Source organism: Miniopterus natalensis, chromosome 15, assembly GCF_054644295.1.
Source record: "Miniopterus natalensis isolate mMinNat1 chromosome 15, mMinNat1.hap1, whole genome shotgun sequence".
In the NCBI taxonomy this organism is placed as follows: domain Eukaryota; kingdom Metazoa; phylum Chordata; class Mammalia; order Chiroptera; family Miniopteridae; genus Miniopterus; species Miniopterus natalensis.
In genome coordinates, this window is record NC_142095.1 from 7,556,459 (window position 1) to 7,572,353 (window position 15,895).

Here is a 15,895-nt window from a genome sequence, read left to right on the forward strand (position 1 = left end):
AAGCCAGGTAAGTATCGTAACTAAGGGAAGCCTGAAGTCACCAGCTGTCTTGCTCTACCGCGTGCCAGAGCAAGGGAGGCTCGGGAGCTGCCCACTTCCCGTCACCAGAAGGAACGCGCCCTCCCTCTCCTCCCGAACGCTTCGTGTCCTGACTCCTACTGCGTCTGAAAGTAACAGCTGTGTCTTCTTTTTTGTCTGCGTTTCTTTAGTAAAATTGTCCATATTTTCACTTTTAACCCCTCTCGGTTATTTAAAGGTAATTTACTCTTAAAAATAATGTATGAAGGTGAAATGCACATAACATAAAATGAACATCTGAGAGTGGACAGCCCAGTGGCACTTAGGGTGTTCGCAGCGGTGAAGCCACCGCCTCTGTGGCTTCAGAAGGTTCCCGTTGCTGTAGAGCAAAGCCTCCCACCCACTGAGCGGTTACCTCCTGTCCCTGCCCCGCAGCCCCCGGCAGCCCCCGGCCTGCCTCCCAGCCCGTGAGCGCTAATTCCTTTTTAACTACCCGATTTATAACAGGCTCCCTCCCTGTTATAACAGAGCCGTCTGCTCTGTTAGCATAACAATGACTCTTTTGGCTCTTTGAAGGGCCGGCCAGAGCGACATAACTGGGCTCTGAAAGGTCAGGGGTAATGCTGGCCAGGGAAGGAAGGGCGACGGGCCGCAGGCCACACGGGCCGAAGGCATGCGGTAGGCCGCACTGTGCCACTGCCCGGAGCTTTGTGCTCAGGAGATGGGGGCAACGAGGGACCGCGGGGAAGGCAGTGACGGGCGAGGCATAAAAGGCGGCAGGTTACATCTGTCCTTGTTTCTTTGCCTCCCTGAGGGGCAGCTGCTGACTTTTCTCAGGACCACAGGGGATTTACGGGAGACCGGGTGTGGCTGAAACACAGCATAAAACTCCTCCGCCTCAGCCCGCCCCTGCACTCTTCTGTCTGCATCTTTATTTCTTTTATATCAAAATTGGTTTCTCCACAGAGGCGGAGACGCAGTTGAGAGGATGTATCCAGATATCAAGAGGTCGGCCATACCAGGCCGGGTGCTTGTCACCTCTCTTAGGTCCCCACCACCCACCACCAGACACGAGGCCATGCAGAAAGGGTGCACCTGGGGGCTCCGCCAGGGAAGCCACAGACAGAAGGGCTACAGAACGGAGGTGCCGTCTGCAGGGAAGGTGATGGGCATCGGGACAGAGGTGACATTTACCATCAAGCCCTTGGTGGTGCTTTTCCTGTCCCGAGTCCTGTTTGTGGAGGAGCCCTGGAGAATGAAGTTGCGGTTGAATGTTTTAGTGGCAGTCACCAGAGAGGCCTCCGTTTTCTCCGCTAAAAAGAAACAAACGAGAATAAGAGTCACTAGAGGCTGGACGGTTGTTACGGAAGAGACACCAGGTGTCCAGCTTACCCGGGGGTTTGTCCCAGACGTGGGATCTCGTTCTGGTCCAGGGTCTGACTGAGCCTTTATTTTGTGTTTATTTTTAATAACGAACCAGAGAAGGCATCATTAACTGGCTTCCTGGGAAAAGGCAGCTTGTGGGTAATCCGAAGTAGTTCATAAATTCTTATTTGCCATTCGGATATATAAAAGGCTCTAAGAATTGCACATATTTATAACTTTGGAGCCAAAACCGTCTGATGGCGAGATGTGACTTGAACTGACGTGCGGCCACTTAAAGCCCTTGTCCCGCCCACCGACTGTGAACCTTCTCGTCTGTCCTGCAAGGAGGATGCTGTGTTTATCAGTGCTGCCCAGACCCATGGGGGCTGTTCTCAAGTACACAGTACACACCCTTGGGGACAGCACGGAGGGACCTGGAGAGTAATATGCTAAAGCGAAATAAGCCAGGCAGAGGGAGACCAACACCACATGAGCTCACCTACATGTGGAATCTAAAGAACTTAATGAACTGATGAACTAAATAGATTCAGCGACATGGAAGCAGGGATCAGACTGACGGATCTCAGAGGGAAGGTGGGGGTGGGCGGGGAGGGATTAACCAAAGAACTTACGTGCATGTACGCATAACCCACGGACACAGACAGTGGTGTGGCGAGGGGCTGGGGAGGGGGTGGGTGCAGGGTGGAGGGGATCAATGGGGAGAAAAGGGGACATCTGTAATATTTGGAACAATAAAAAAAATTTAAAAATAAAATAAAATACACAGGACAAACACCATATCACCTTTCTTTTTTGTTTTTCAATTACACTTTACGCGCAATATTATTCTGTATTAGTTCCAGATGTACAGCATAGTGGTTAGAAAATCATGTACTTTACAGAGTGTTCCCTCGATGTTTCAAGTACCCACCTGGCCCCATATTTATCTATCTCAATATTTCTGACCATGTTCCCTATGCTGTACTCTACATCTCTGTGACTATTCCGTAGCTTCCAATTTGTACTGCTTAATTCCTTCACCTTTTTCCACCCAGCCCTGCAACCCCCTCTCCCCTAATGTCTAAAAAATTCTGAAACATGTTGACCTAAGGGTTTCACATAAAGTATCATGGATCTATAATAAATTTTAATTGTATACGTTTTTGTGGGATATAAAGCAGACCTTCAACAGCTGTCTGTCGAACAGTGAATGGTGGGACCAAGATTTAAACATGTATCTTCTGACCTCCTGCTCTGCTAATCTGTAGATTCAAATTTCTAGTTTGGCATCATCATTGTGTGGCCCTGAATCCCGAGAAACTGTTGAACACGTCCAGGGTAAGGGTGACAGAACTGGCATCGCTGGCGCCCCTTCCAGGTCAGATGCTTCTGGGGCCCCGCCACATCTCCCTGACAGTGGCTGTTCCTGCGCCCCTCGCGGCATCCCGCGGCAAGCTCCGCCGCCCGCCGCCCGCTGCCCGCCGCCCGCGCATGGGCAGGTCGGGACTGCCAGGGAGCTAACGCCCTCGGGAGTGCCCCTCGGCCAGTGATGGGGGGGGTTGAAATGCCTCATCTTCCTACTCTTTGGGCAGGAAACCCTGAGGCGCAGGCAACACTGTCTCCCAGACGCGCCCTGCAGTATTTAGTACCTTGTGTGGGCCCAACTTTCTTCGCTGGCTCATTTCTCTCCTCCCGTACCTGTGCTGATGGGAATCACCTCCCAAGTAAACTACCTGCACTCACATCTTTCCCTCAGGGTCTGCCTTTTGGGGGATCCAAGTCGAGACAGACTCTCCAGGAGGCCACTCCTGGTGAGAACCCCCATTGGGTGTGGTCCTCAAACTCGCATTCCGAGTTACCGGGAGTAGCGGTGCGGTTTTAACGTCAGCGTACCTTTCACTGGTGGGGCGGGCAGCTTCCGCCTCTGTTGTCTCGATGTGTCTATAGTTTGTACCTACAAAGAGAACACAGCACTCAATACACCTTCTCAAAGCCCCCAGATTTTATCTTCTAGATTTTCCAGGCTGTGCAAAATTCCCAGAGCAGGAGTGAGGGACAAACGCACCTGGTTCCTTTGCTTCTGATCTCGTTTCCTCATGAGGCGCACACAGGGCGCTATGTTCAGTCCTGCAATGGTCAGGGCTGAAATCCGGCTCTCGATGTCCGAAATCTGAATGTAGCAGAGAGACGGAATCAGTAGGGAGAAAGCACAGGCGGGGAGAATCTTTGTTAAAAGTGTTAGAAATCCATAAAGAACAAATCTACTTTGCCCTGGCTGGCGTGGCTCCGTTGGGCAACATCTCATGCACCGAGAGGTTGCCAGTTTGATTCCTGGTCAAGGTACATGCCCGGGTTGGAATCGATGCCAGTGTTTCTGCTCTTGCCACAATGCCACATTCTCAGAGGACTTGCCAAGGCTGGCATGGGGGACACTGGAAGGGGCAGGAGAGGACTGGCAGAATGGAGGGAGGAGGTGGGGATCAGCATTGTCCTGCTGACATGGCACACACTGAGTGGTGCTGGGCACAAAACAAGTAACCTGAACGTAGGCCCAGCAGCCAATGTGTGCGCTCCACCTCGAGGCCTCCATTGCCTCCCCCATCCCTCAACTGTTTTGTGCCTCTCAAGACAAACTCTAAATCTGCTGTCATCTCCTGAGGCCTTCTTTGGACAAAGCCTACTGGGGTACGTGCTATAAGAAGTGCATAGAGAAGGGCTGAAAATGTCAGCAAGTGTGGGAGATGCTTCCCCTACCTCCGAGGAGTGGCTGCCTTGGTCAGAAAAAGGGGAGGCAGCAGGTGAAGGCCAAGCCTGTGGCAGCTGGTGGAAGAATGCAAGAATCGCTGCCCAGCAGCCGGCCACCAGACGGGGCCCCAGAAGCCTTGGCTCCTGGCTCCCAGAAGCCTTCCTGTCTGACTCCTCACATTTCACACTGAGAGCTGCATTCCTTTGGTTTATAGTCCAATAAACTGCGCAAGCCTCTGAGAAAGGATGTAGGCTAAACTTTTATTAGTCATTTGCAACTGATGTGGATTAGATGCCCACAATCTTTTCTGGGAGCAATTTTGATAAAGGGCCTTACTCAGAGGGCCCTAGGAGACAGCCCAATGGGAGAGCAAACTGCTGGCCTCCTGACTTGCTGACCACCATGTTCTGCAATAAGAAGGGGTTAATTTTTCAGGTTTTAGTCCATTGGGCAAAGGACAAAGGGAGGAAAGAAGACTATTCAGGGCTGATTTTGGCATATGTTTTGTCTATCATCTATCCATCCATCCATCAGCCATCCAGGCATCCATCCATCATCCATCATCCAGCCATCATCCATCCATCCATCATCTAACCATCCATCATCCATCCATCCACCATCCATCCATCCATCCATCCATCCATCCATCCATCCATCATCCATCATCCACCCATCATCTAACCATCCATCATCCATCCACCATCCATCCATCCATCCATCCATCCATCCATCCATCCATCCATCCATCATCTAACCATCCATCACCTATCCATCATCCATCCATCTACCATCCATCCATCTATCCATCCATCCATCCACCCATCCATCCATCCATCATCCATCCATCTACCATCCATCCATCCATCCATCCATCCATCCATCCATCCATCCATCACCCATCATCCATCCATCATCCAACCATCCATCATCTATCCATCATCCATCCATCCATCCATCCATCCATCCATCCATCCATCCATCCATCCATCTAGTTATATTCTACTTTATTCCTAAGGCTGCATGCCCAGTGACCCTTACGCTTATCAGAAGAGGATGACCAATTCAGCTCTGAGTTTCCTGGGAGCCAAAGCAAAGAGGTGAGTGTAGGGGTCCATGTCCATGAGATAAAGATCAAGTCTGGGAAGAATCACTTTTCCCGACACTAAGAGTTAAAACAGACTGTCCCCAGGAATGCCCACAACATCTAACGCAGTGGGCAGCATCCTCAGTACAGCTCCTGGCACCGAGTAAGGCTTACTCTATAACATTGGCTATTAATAACATCATTGTAAAATTTAAAAATGAATAATAAATTAATAGGCACAAATATTGAAAAATAGACATTGTGGACTCCAGGATTTTCTGCCATAAAATAATAATCTGTGGCTCCAATAATCTAAGCCTAGGAAAATTTGGAAGCAGGAATAACTAATTATTACAATAAAACCTTCCCAAACACCCATAAATAATATTTTTTCCCACTAAACTATTCAAGAAGTGTTTGCTGCAAAATGTACCACCCAGAAAATAAATGCTTTGATTTTCCTTTATATCTTTATGTAACTTTGACTCTGAAATGATTAAATTTGTGGCATTTATGGGAAGTGATTTTTATTTGAGGAGAACTGCTCCTCAGCCAATCTTGCTGACAATAAATTGTCAACAGGGCCATCTGTGACGAGCCCATCCCTAGCACACTGCATTGAACCCATCTGCAGAGTGGAGAGTTAATTGGGGCCGCTGCATTATTAAGCATGTGTAATGATATTTGACCCTTTAAAATAAAAGTATGTATTTTAAAAAGAATGATCACCCAATATTGTCAGCTCTAGCCAGAGGTGTGTCTATAGACCCCAAACTGGGGGTTTACGAAGAAGGGTCTGTAGACACATCAGTGAGCCAGGGCTCTGAGCGTATGCTGCAGACACCAGCATTTCTCATGGGTCCCCGAGTAGATGTCCATGGACCCCCGTTTGATAATCAGTGGCTTAGTCCATGGTCAGTTCTCATCCAGAGTCAGAGGCCAAGGGAACAGCCATGAAAACTGCCAACAGACATCGTCCCAAAGTTACAGATAATACAGTGATCAGTTCTGAAACAGCAGTCTGTGTCATGCAAAATATTGGTCTGAGAAATCTACACTTCCAATTTTCATTTATCCATCCCACTTTTATTTCCCGTTTATACTGAGTGGCAAACCTGTGTCAGGTATTGTGCGAGGCACTAGAGTTACTGTGTTAAGGCCGGAGAGCTGCAGTCCGGTCCTCACGGAGCTTTTAGTCCGTAGCGGGGAGGACAGGCATTAATTAGAGAAATAGCCGAGAGTATGAGAGCAGTTAGGGACGGGTGGTCTTGGGGTGGGATGGGAACCTATAAGCAAGGAGACCTGCCTGTAGGTCAGAGATTTGTCAAAGAGAAAAGTGACATAGGGTTTAAAGAGAAGTCTGATATGTTATCAAGGCTGTAGTTTGGGGAACGGAAGGCTGCACTTTATTTTAATATGTTATTATTGATTTCAGAGAGAGGAAGGGAGCAGGAAAGAGAGCTAGAAACAGCAATGAGGAGTCACTGATGTGCTGCCTCCTGCACGCCCCCTGCTGGGGATGGAGCCCCCATGTGCCCTGACAGGGAATCAAACTGTGAGCTCCTGGTCCGCAGGTCGACACTCAACCACTGAACCATGCTGGCTGGGCCGGAAAGCTGCACTTTTAGAAAGGGGGATTTGGTGGAATCCGCCCTGAAGGCTCATATCCACGCCAGGTGAGCTGGACATGCAGGACCTGACAGACGCAAAGGCTTCGAAGTGGTTCTTGTGGAAGCTGGGGCCCCCTCTCCTTTTGCCTGGTGGTCTCCCATCTGGGCAGAGAGGAGAGCTCTTACCTGGAGCTCAGCATGGTGGACCTGGGCTGCAGCTGTGGCCACCTGGTCCTCCAGATCTGCCAGCTGGGTCTCATCGGTGCCACTGTGGATGCAGCGGGCAGCATCCTCCAGCTCATTCAGCTGCCCTTCGAGTCCGTACACGGTGCCAGCCGCCAGGTACACCTGTAGAGGAGGCACAGCCTTGAGCTCCGGCCTGCAGACCCAGGACTGGCGGGGCCTCTTCAGGGGACCCCGGCAGTTCAGGGGGTGAGAGAGAACTAGACCCAGCATTGGGGGAAAGGACAGGGGACGGCCCCCATATAAACACTACGCACTGAAACGGCCTGAGCTCTTGCCACCCCCTCACTGTCAAACTCCCTCCCTGCACTTTCCCGCGAGAAAAAGCAATCTGTAAATGTGATAAAATAGTACAAAATACATGACACCAGCCACATAAACTGTGAATTTGTCCAGTGACTATAACAATCATACTATCAAGACAGAAGGAAAAAGGAAAAACTCTTGGTGTGACTTTTCAAATAAAATTTTTGGTTGGCATTTTGTAATTGAGGAAAATTCAGACAACACAAAACAGGTGAAATTAATTTTAAACAATCACACATTTTGAATGATTTATCTTTGATTAATTACCTTCTGCTTTCTTGCAACAGGCTAAGGGAATGAAATGAACCTGAAATTATAGTAGGAAAAGACTTTATTTCTGAGAAAATAGTATGCTGTTAAGAAAAGCATGTCGAATCCATTTACCTGTTAATTAAGAGGTTTGTTTTTTTGGTGAGCTACTGAAGATTAAAGAGAAAAACCAGATAAAGGGAATAATTTGAGGAAAAATTTAAAGGAAAAAAAAAATTTTTTTTAAAGAATTATTATTATTCTTTTTAAAATATATCTTTATTGATTTCAGAGGGAGGAAGGAAGAAGGGGAGAGACAGAAACATCAATGATGAGAGAGTCATTGATTGGCTGCTTCCTGAACGCCCCCGACTGGAGATCGAGCCCGCAACCCGGGCACATGCCCTGACCGGGAATCAAACCTGGATCTCCTGGATCCTAGGTCGGTGCTCCTCCGCTGAGCCACGCCCAGCCTGGCTGGAAAAAATATTTTGACGTATGAGTTTATAAGGTGATTCCATAAAAATGGGCAAACAGAAAGTAAACTTGTTGGAATAATTCAGACGGGGGAGGCCAGGTGAGCTGAATGAGACAGACGCTTCTTCGGCCTGACTGGTAATGGGGTGAAACCACCGAGAGCACAGAACCAGATGTGCCTAAAGAGAGAATTCCTGGAAGAGAGGCTCGGGAGGCTTCACTGACACAGACAGAGCTCCGGACACGTCATCACAGCCGTTTAGAGTTGATCTGAATGGAAAGCACGGCCAGTCCTCGAACAGTTCCTGTAACTTGAGTTAAAAGCACAACTGAGTTGGGCAAGCCAGGCGCTTATGCCCACAAGCGGGGCTGAATGGGGGGAGGCCCTGAGATGCCCCCCCTCTGCCAATTCTTTGGCATGACTCACGCATCTGCATTGAAACTGGCAGCTTTACAAGACATCTCCACGTGGAGCACAGGCGGGTGTAGGTCTGAAGCGCGAGCCCGGCTGCCCGGGAGCAGCACAGTGGGCCGGCTGGGGGCTCCGCAGGGCGGGCCGGGTGTCAGGGAAGGGCCGTGCATCCAATGCCCGCTGGCAAGGGCCAGAGTTGAGTTTGCCCTTTGTTCTGTCTCTTTATCACGTGAAGTATTAGAGACCTTGTTTCTAAGTGGTCCTCGCAGTTTAATAGAGCCATTGGTCTTTGTCTTCACAACAAGACACACAACTGTGTCCTATGAAGGAAGCGCGTAGTTCGAAGCCGAGCGGAGAAATTAAACATCTGTCCCTTCACAGTTTCAAAGCTGAAGAACTTCCCAGGGAAGAAGAGAGCGATGGCAGGGCAGCTCTGAGTGTGCGAGTTTGGATGTGACACTTTAGCGGCGCCGGAAAAAGGCAAGTTTACTTAGATAAGGTAATTTAAAATATAAACGGACAGTTTTGCACAACGAACAGAATGGGAAATCATTGTTTAAATAAAATGTATAATCTGAGTGTGGCAATGGTGAAACACAGGCGGACGTGACTTTGGTCTCAGAACCTTCATTATTCCAGAAACACGCAGGACTCAGCGTCAGCACGCCCGCAGCCAGGTCAATGGAACAGAACTTGGTTGTGTTGTCCACATGGTCATCCACATGCTCGCTGTCTTCTCTGCCACAACAAAGCAATATGAAAGCGCCCCAAGCTCTCAGCCGGGCCACAAGGTTCATCTCTTACTCTGCGTCCCTGCTCTCCTGGCACCAGGAGAGGTCCTGAAGTTTGGCACAGAAGCCGGCTGTACCGACACTCACAGCCGAGGAGGTGGCGCCTGAAGGACTGGAGGGTGACAAGGATGGTGATGATGATGGTGACAATGACACGTATTTATTGAGCCAGGCACTGAACCAAGGGCTTTAGGTGACTTATTTAATGCTCAGGGCAACCCTTGAGGGAGGTACTAGTCTGGTCATGGTACTAGAGATGAGACCGTGTGTCCTAGGGGTTCAGGGACTTCTCCAGGTTTCACAGCTATGAAGTGGTGGAGCCTGGTTTTGAGCTCGGGCCCCCATGCCGGACCCCATGCCTTCGTCCACTCTGCCCTGTGACGCTGTGGTTCTTCATCTTGGCTGGGATGTTACAACTTTTACATTTCCAACTTTGACGCCAAGGGACTAGAGTTACTGTGGTTATAGGTCGACGTGACGCTGGCTCTGCTGACGGGCCGAGGAAACAAAACTTGACATGCTGTAGAATGACAATGTCATTCTAACCTTAAAAAAATAACCCACTGAAAAACATGAACCTGGGGTTGCTTGCTTAGTAAAGGCCCATTTTGGGGGAGAGCTATGGCTGCCAGGTCCGGGCTGTCTGTCTTCTCCACGCTCTAGTGGCCCCACTGACCGGCTCCTGGTTCAACGAGTCTTTCCCCAAATGGCTCAAGGGATGAGAACAGGTGTTTCAGGAAGCACCTCCTCCTGCTGCTCTCGGGTGCTACAGCACCCCTTAACCTTGCCCACGCCTCAGCTACTCGCCCTTCCCCGGAACCCCCCTCTCCCAGCCAGGCCCCGACAGGAGGACCGAGGCCCAGGCACCCCGCCCGCGAAGCCGAGGCCCCTTTGTGTGCGCAGCGAGCCCGGGGCTGGCCCGAGCTTCCTCCTGCCTTTTGGGGAGAAAAAGCTGATTTCCCAGGGCTGGCTCCAGCAGCAGGCGAGAGGGGTCAACGCCGAGAGACCAAGGCGATTCGGAAATCCCCATGCCTTCCTCTAATTAAATGGATTAACGAGGCAGTTGATGAAAACAGGAGACGGGACATCTGAATGTGACATTTTTATCTGAAGCAGCTCGGACGCCCTCAGAAGTATTTTGAAAGGCGCGACATCCTCAAGCCGACGATCTCTTTCATCTCGGAGTCCTGCTCCGCGGTAGCCGACGTTCAGAAGGCGAGAATGGGTCGCCGTTTCTATTTCCGACTGTCCCCCGGTCCCCGACACAAAGGGGAAAGCGGCGGAGGCGCGAGGGGCGCTCTTTAGAAGAGACACAAAAGGCTGCGTTTAATGAAATCGGCCGCGCCAGGGCCCGGCTGGAGAGCCAGCCCTGCCCCTCTCCCGCGCCCCAGTGAAGCCCATCTGGAGCCGGCGCAGCAGCAGCCGGCCCTGGCCCTGTGATCTGGGGAACTGAAGAGATAAAGAAGAGCCACCCCTCCTCTGACTCAAACCCCATCAGATGCAAAGGATCAGAGACGGATGGAGTCGCTTCTGAGGTGAAACTTAGAGCCGGATGGGGGAGGGAAGGAGGCAGTTAACTCTTTGGGGGCGGGAGAGGCAGCTTAGAGGGGGACAGGGGAGCAGTAAATGACAAACCCTGGCCTTTCCGCATGTGTCCCTGCTGGGATGGGTGACATCCTGAGTCGGGGTGAGTGGACGTGTTTCACACTGAAAGTGTCAAGAAACCCAAGGGAAGAAAGGTAACGCCCGAAAAGCTCTTATGAAACGAGACTCCACAGGGACACCCTTCACCGGGCCGTGCTCCCTCGAGGAAGGCCGCCGCCTTTAAGTGCGCCTCGGGGACCAACCGTTATCCTCTATATCCCGATATTTTGCGCTTTGTAAGTTTGTGTGTTTTTTTGATACTATACTTTGTAAAAAAAAAAAAAATCCCTTTCCTGGTGGACCGCATCTTTATTTTAAACTTTTCAATTCAGTGCGTCTAGGGTTGGGGTTCATTTTAGGACGGTCGGCACTGAAAGAACTAAATTATAGACCCAGCGAAGGAACAGAGACCCTGCACATTAGACGTAAATCGTTTCTTTACCAAAGGACTCCATCCATCTGCTGTGATCATACGTCAGATAAGCATTCTTCAGGTCCCTCCTGTGTGTCGGGCTGTGGCCAAGGGCTAGGGCTACAGATACAGACAGCAGGCCCCGTGCCGTAGGAATTTATGTATCTGGCTCCCAACCTGGGGGTGACTGTGCCCCCTACCTCCCCACATCAGCCGTCCAACATTTGACAATGTCTGGAGACTTTTCCTGTCACAGCTAAGAGGGTGCTGCTCCTGGCATCTCATGGAGAGAGACCAGGATGCTGCTAAATATCCTACGACGTGCAGGACAGCCCCTTCCAACAAAGAATCGTCCAACCCCAAATGTCAGTGGTGCCAATCGAAGGGCAGACGGATGGGTGACCAGAAGGACAGCAGAGTGAGGCAAGTGCTCCGACAGACACATGCTTCGGTTTTACGGGAATCCAAAGGGAGGTCTTCAGTTTTTAAAGTGAAACAAACATTTGCTTTTTTAGTAAAACTTTGAGTTATTTTTGATTTGTTGTTTCAATGGTTAGCCAAAAATTTCCTCTAAGAGCAGCATTCATTAGAGTGCCCCCAAACCTGGGTTCATTCCGCTGGGTCTGCAAAGATGGAATCAGCTGACTTGATCTGATACCCGTTTTGTGGGCAGGACTATGCCCGCTGGTGAGGGTGACTCCGGCCTGAGTAGCTCATGTCCAAATCTCTGGTCACCCCTAGTCTGCATTGCTGGAAAATTCTCATTGGATTTTTATTGAAATACTCAGCAATGATTGTGGTTATTTACAGGTAAGAATCTATCACATTCTTTCTGTCCTCACAGGTCGGAAGGACAGAAAACTCTATCACCAGCAGACTTAGCTGCGAAGCAGGCTGGACCAGCTGCAGTGACCTAAATTCTGTGGGAACCACGCTCATCCCCTGCGGTGGTGCTGGCCATGCCCTACCCGGGCCCTCACACATCCTTTTAGAGCCTCTGCACAGTCCCGCCCAGGCCCCTCACCCCCAGGTGAGAAACAAAAGCTTCAGTGTGCTTTTGTTTCCAACAGCTCAGCTCTACACAGAAGGCGCCTCTGGGCTGCTGTAGACACCTTGCCTGCAAGCAGACAGACAGACAGCCTGCTGGCTGGAGGAAGGGCCAGCTCCTTTGCGTCAGGCCAGACAACTTTGAGATGTAACTTATGCCCCAGCGTTCCCTGCAGGAGCAGGTGGGAGCTATGTTTGTCCAAGATCACGCCTTTGTGTGGCTTCTTCCCTCTCCTTTTCTTTTCCCCACCCCGTTACGAGCCGACCCTGGGAGCACTTCCCTGGTGAATCGCTTGCACGGAAATCCTGCTCTCAGGAGCCACTTCTTGGGACTCCAGCCCCAGACCCTTGCTGAGAATGCATTTGCTCTGCTGCTGCTGTGTGTGTGTGTGTCCCTGCCCTCTTTGTCATGACCTATAACTTTATCGGCTTGCCCTAGACAAGGCACATCCACACCATCTTACGTTTTCTTCCAGGGAGGTCAGCTGCTCATCCAGTCTCACTTGGTCTGTCCCAAGAGGAAATGTCCCCTTCTCTCTGTCAGGAGGGACAGGCGGGAACTCCCCGGGCCCTGTCGACTCTGCGATCAACTCCTCTGTGGCATTGATGACTTTCAGGACTTCTGTGGAGATGTTGCAGAGAGAAACAGCAGAATACTTCTGTTTGGTCCAATAACAGAAGGAGACAGAAGACAAGAACAGCACATTAACGATCACATGGGAATTCTGCATTAGCGTGGCACTCGTGACATTGCTTCCATTACAACACACACAGACACCCATGTGCCAAAGGGCCGGGAAGCTGAACAATCTACACAGCAGGGGGGAACTCGGAGGAGGCCTGGTTTGACTTGGCCTCGCTTCTGGATTATCACACTGGATTATCTCAGATTCTTAGGGAGGGAGGAAGGAAACCTCAAGTGGAAGCTACCATGTCCTCTGCCCACTGCTGAGAGTTTTATATCCATCCCCTCATTTTTCATTTTTTCATTTATTTTTAAATTTTTTTTTTTTTAAATATATCTTTATTGATTTCAGAGAGAGGGAAGGGGAGGGAGAGAGAGATAGAAACATCAATGATGAGAGAGCCACTGATTGGCTGCAGCCCGCAACCCGGGCACATGCCCTGATCGGGAATCGAACCCCGATCGCCTGGATCCTAGGTCGACGCTCAACCGCTGAGCCACGCCTGGCCGGACGTCCATCCCCTCATTTTATGGATGATATTCTAATTCCTTAACAGAGCTTCCGTCACAGACTCAGCCAAATTACAAACATGGGGTGGCCCAGTGGGCAGCTTTCTGGACTGGGAGTTAGGAGACCTAGGCTGTAGATCCGGCCCTAACTTCATCTGGTTTTAGGACCTTGCCCGAGTTACATCCCATTTCTGGAACTCGGTTTGGTCATCTGTACAATGAGAGTATTGGAGAAGAGCTTCTCTGCAGGGTCTTGGCAGCCACCGTGAGGTAACCCCCACACACCTCACCTATCCTCTGGCCCGCTTTCCCTTGCCTTCTTCCACCATAGAGGCCGAACAGAAAAATACGCCATTTCCCAGCCTCCCTTGCCCTTGTATATCTTTTGAAAAGCAAGACATATGACTAAGAGGTTCAGGGGAAAAAAGTGAGACCACAGCATGATGGAAGGGGAAGTGTGAACGTTTATGCCCATCTCCCACGTGTCCAGGGTCATTAACAAGCCAAGGTTATGAACAGAAAGGACCTAAACGGCGCTTGAACCAAAAGAGTGATCTGCATCCTGAGCCCAGCTGAACGTATAATATCAAAGCAATAAGCTGGACATCAATGTCGCTTGGGCGTCATTGTTCCAACCCATCCGTAAATAACCTTGTTTATTCAAGCCTAGGAGTTGACAGCCAGACATGGCCCAGAGGCATGCCTTTTGGATGAGGGAGCCATCTGTGAGATCTGTGCTTCCAGCTTGTCTGCAGTCCCCACCATTCACTCTACATATTTGATTGGGGGCCCCCCCTCGGTGCACAGGCTCTGTCCTAGATGCTGGGATAAGCAGTGGACATTGGATAGAGGCCCTGCCCTCCTGGCACGCCTTGAGCCCCGCCCTAGCCGCTTGATGACATGACATACTTTCCTGGCCCATAAAGGCATCTGCATTTGCCACTGAGTTGAGTGAGGAGTCCCATGTGGTTGGTCTGTACGGAGCACCACAGCTTCGCCGGAAGGCCTGTGTCTGGTGAAAGGGGAAGTGACTGAAAAATAACTCCATGGAAACTGGACAAGATCCATCTGTGTGGTGGGTGTCCCGGTTTTGCTCTCTAATGGGAAACACAATCTGGAGCCCACAAGTACTTGGGGGGACTCGCGTGCTTCTGGTCTGCTGCCCGGGAGTGGGCTGTTTGCTCGGATGTGGGGGTGGGGCTGGGAGGAAAGGTCGCTGGGGTTTTGTCAGCTGAGTGACAGGAGCAGGGCACCCAGCCTCCCTGTTCCTTCGTGGACTCACCGGCCCAGTAAGAGAGGTGAGCAGATCTTACAGGGCCTGGCCGACACGGCCTTGTTATGTAAATGCCCTGTCCCCTGCCCAGAGTTAAAGGCAGAACGCACTGTCGACGTGGTACATGGAGCTGCGTGCAGCACCGGACAGGGTTTTGTTCAGATAAAACGCTGGTGGAGGTGCAGGGTGCTGGCAGGGAGCCCTGCGTGGAGGAGAAATGAAAAGCTAAGGATCCTTTCTGCTCGGCCGCTCACAGCCCCGGAGACGCGAGCTGAATGGCACAAACCAGCTCGGAGCCGGGGAGAGCTTTCCGTTCCAGGAGCTGCCGTCACTCCAGATATTAATTACAACAGGGATCAGATGGGACAGTGTCACGGTACCTCATAAGGGAGAGGGGAAAGTGTGGAGAAACCCAGAGGACGAACAAGGGGCTGCTGCAGACCAGGAAGGTTGGCCAAAGACATCTGCGGCCAAGGGCCCCACAGACACTGCAGTGAAAATGGCAGCGATCGAGCCACACCAGTGCCCAAGCCACACCACGTAGCTGAGACCCACCGAGCCACAGGCTCCTGCTCTGAGCCTGGCTGAGCCCACTGGGGACCGAGCGGGGATCAGAGCAACGGAATGTGGCCTCCGGGGAATTCTGCTCTAAGTGTGACCCAGACGCCCGTCTGCCCATCACTTTGCTGCCCCAGGTCACAGATGCTGTCTCAGCTCCAGGTAAGGTTTCTAGCAAACTTCCAGAGCAAGCAGGGACATGTGTCCAAATGCCCCGATTTCACGTATTTCTTTCCTTTTTAAAGGTAAGAAAAGAACTCCCTATGTCCTAAATGGCTGAGAGAAATCTGCTAGAAAAACTCGATGCAAATATGTTTCGGTTCTCATGAGACATAAGGCGCCCCGGCAATGCCTCTACACCCCGTCAAAATATGTCCCCCACCAACAGATGCGTGTCCCCGAAGAGGGATTTGATGAGAGAGGGTGGCTCCGAGTTGTGGAAAGAAACTGGAGCACACACCTAAC

At 50.8% G+C, this 15,895-nt stretch overlaps 1 protein-coding gene across 1 annotated transcript in view; it reads right to left on the reverse strand.

Moving 5' to 3' along the window:
* The window catches only part of MYRIP (myosin VIIA and Rab interacting protein), a 120,609-nt gene that overhangs the window by 239 nt on the left and 104,475 nt on the right, over positions 1 to 15,895 (reverse strand). Inside the window, exons 12-16 of the mRNA XM_087824591.1 lie at positions 12,869 to 13,063; positions 7,010 to 7,171; positions 3,449 to 3,553; positions 3,277 to 3,337; positions 1,213 to 1,331 (exon numbers count right to left, since the gene is read on the reverse strand). Coding sequence (XP_087680717.1) covers positions 1,213 to 1,331; positions 3,277 to 3,337; positions 3,449 to 3,553; positions 7,010 to 7,171; positions 12,869 to 13,063 — 642 coding nt within the window. The remainder of the gene's footprint in view (positions 1 to 1,212; positions 1,332 to 3,276; positions 3,338 to 3,448; positions 3,554 to 7,009; positions 7,172 to 12,868; positions 13,064 to 15,895) is intronic.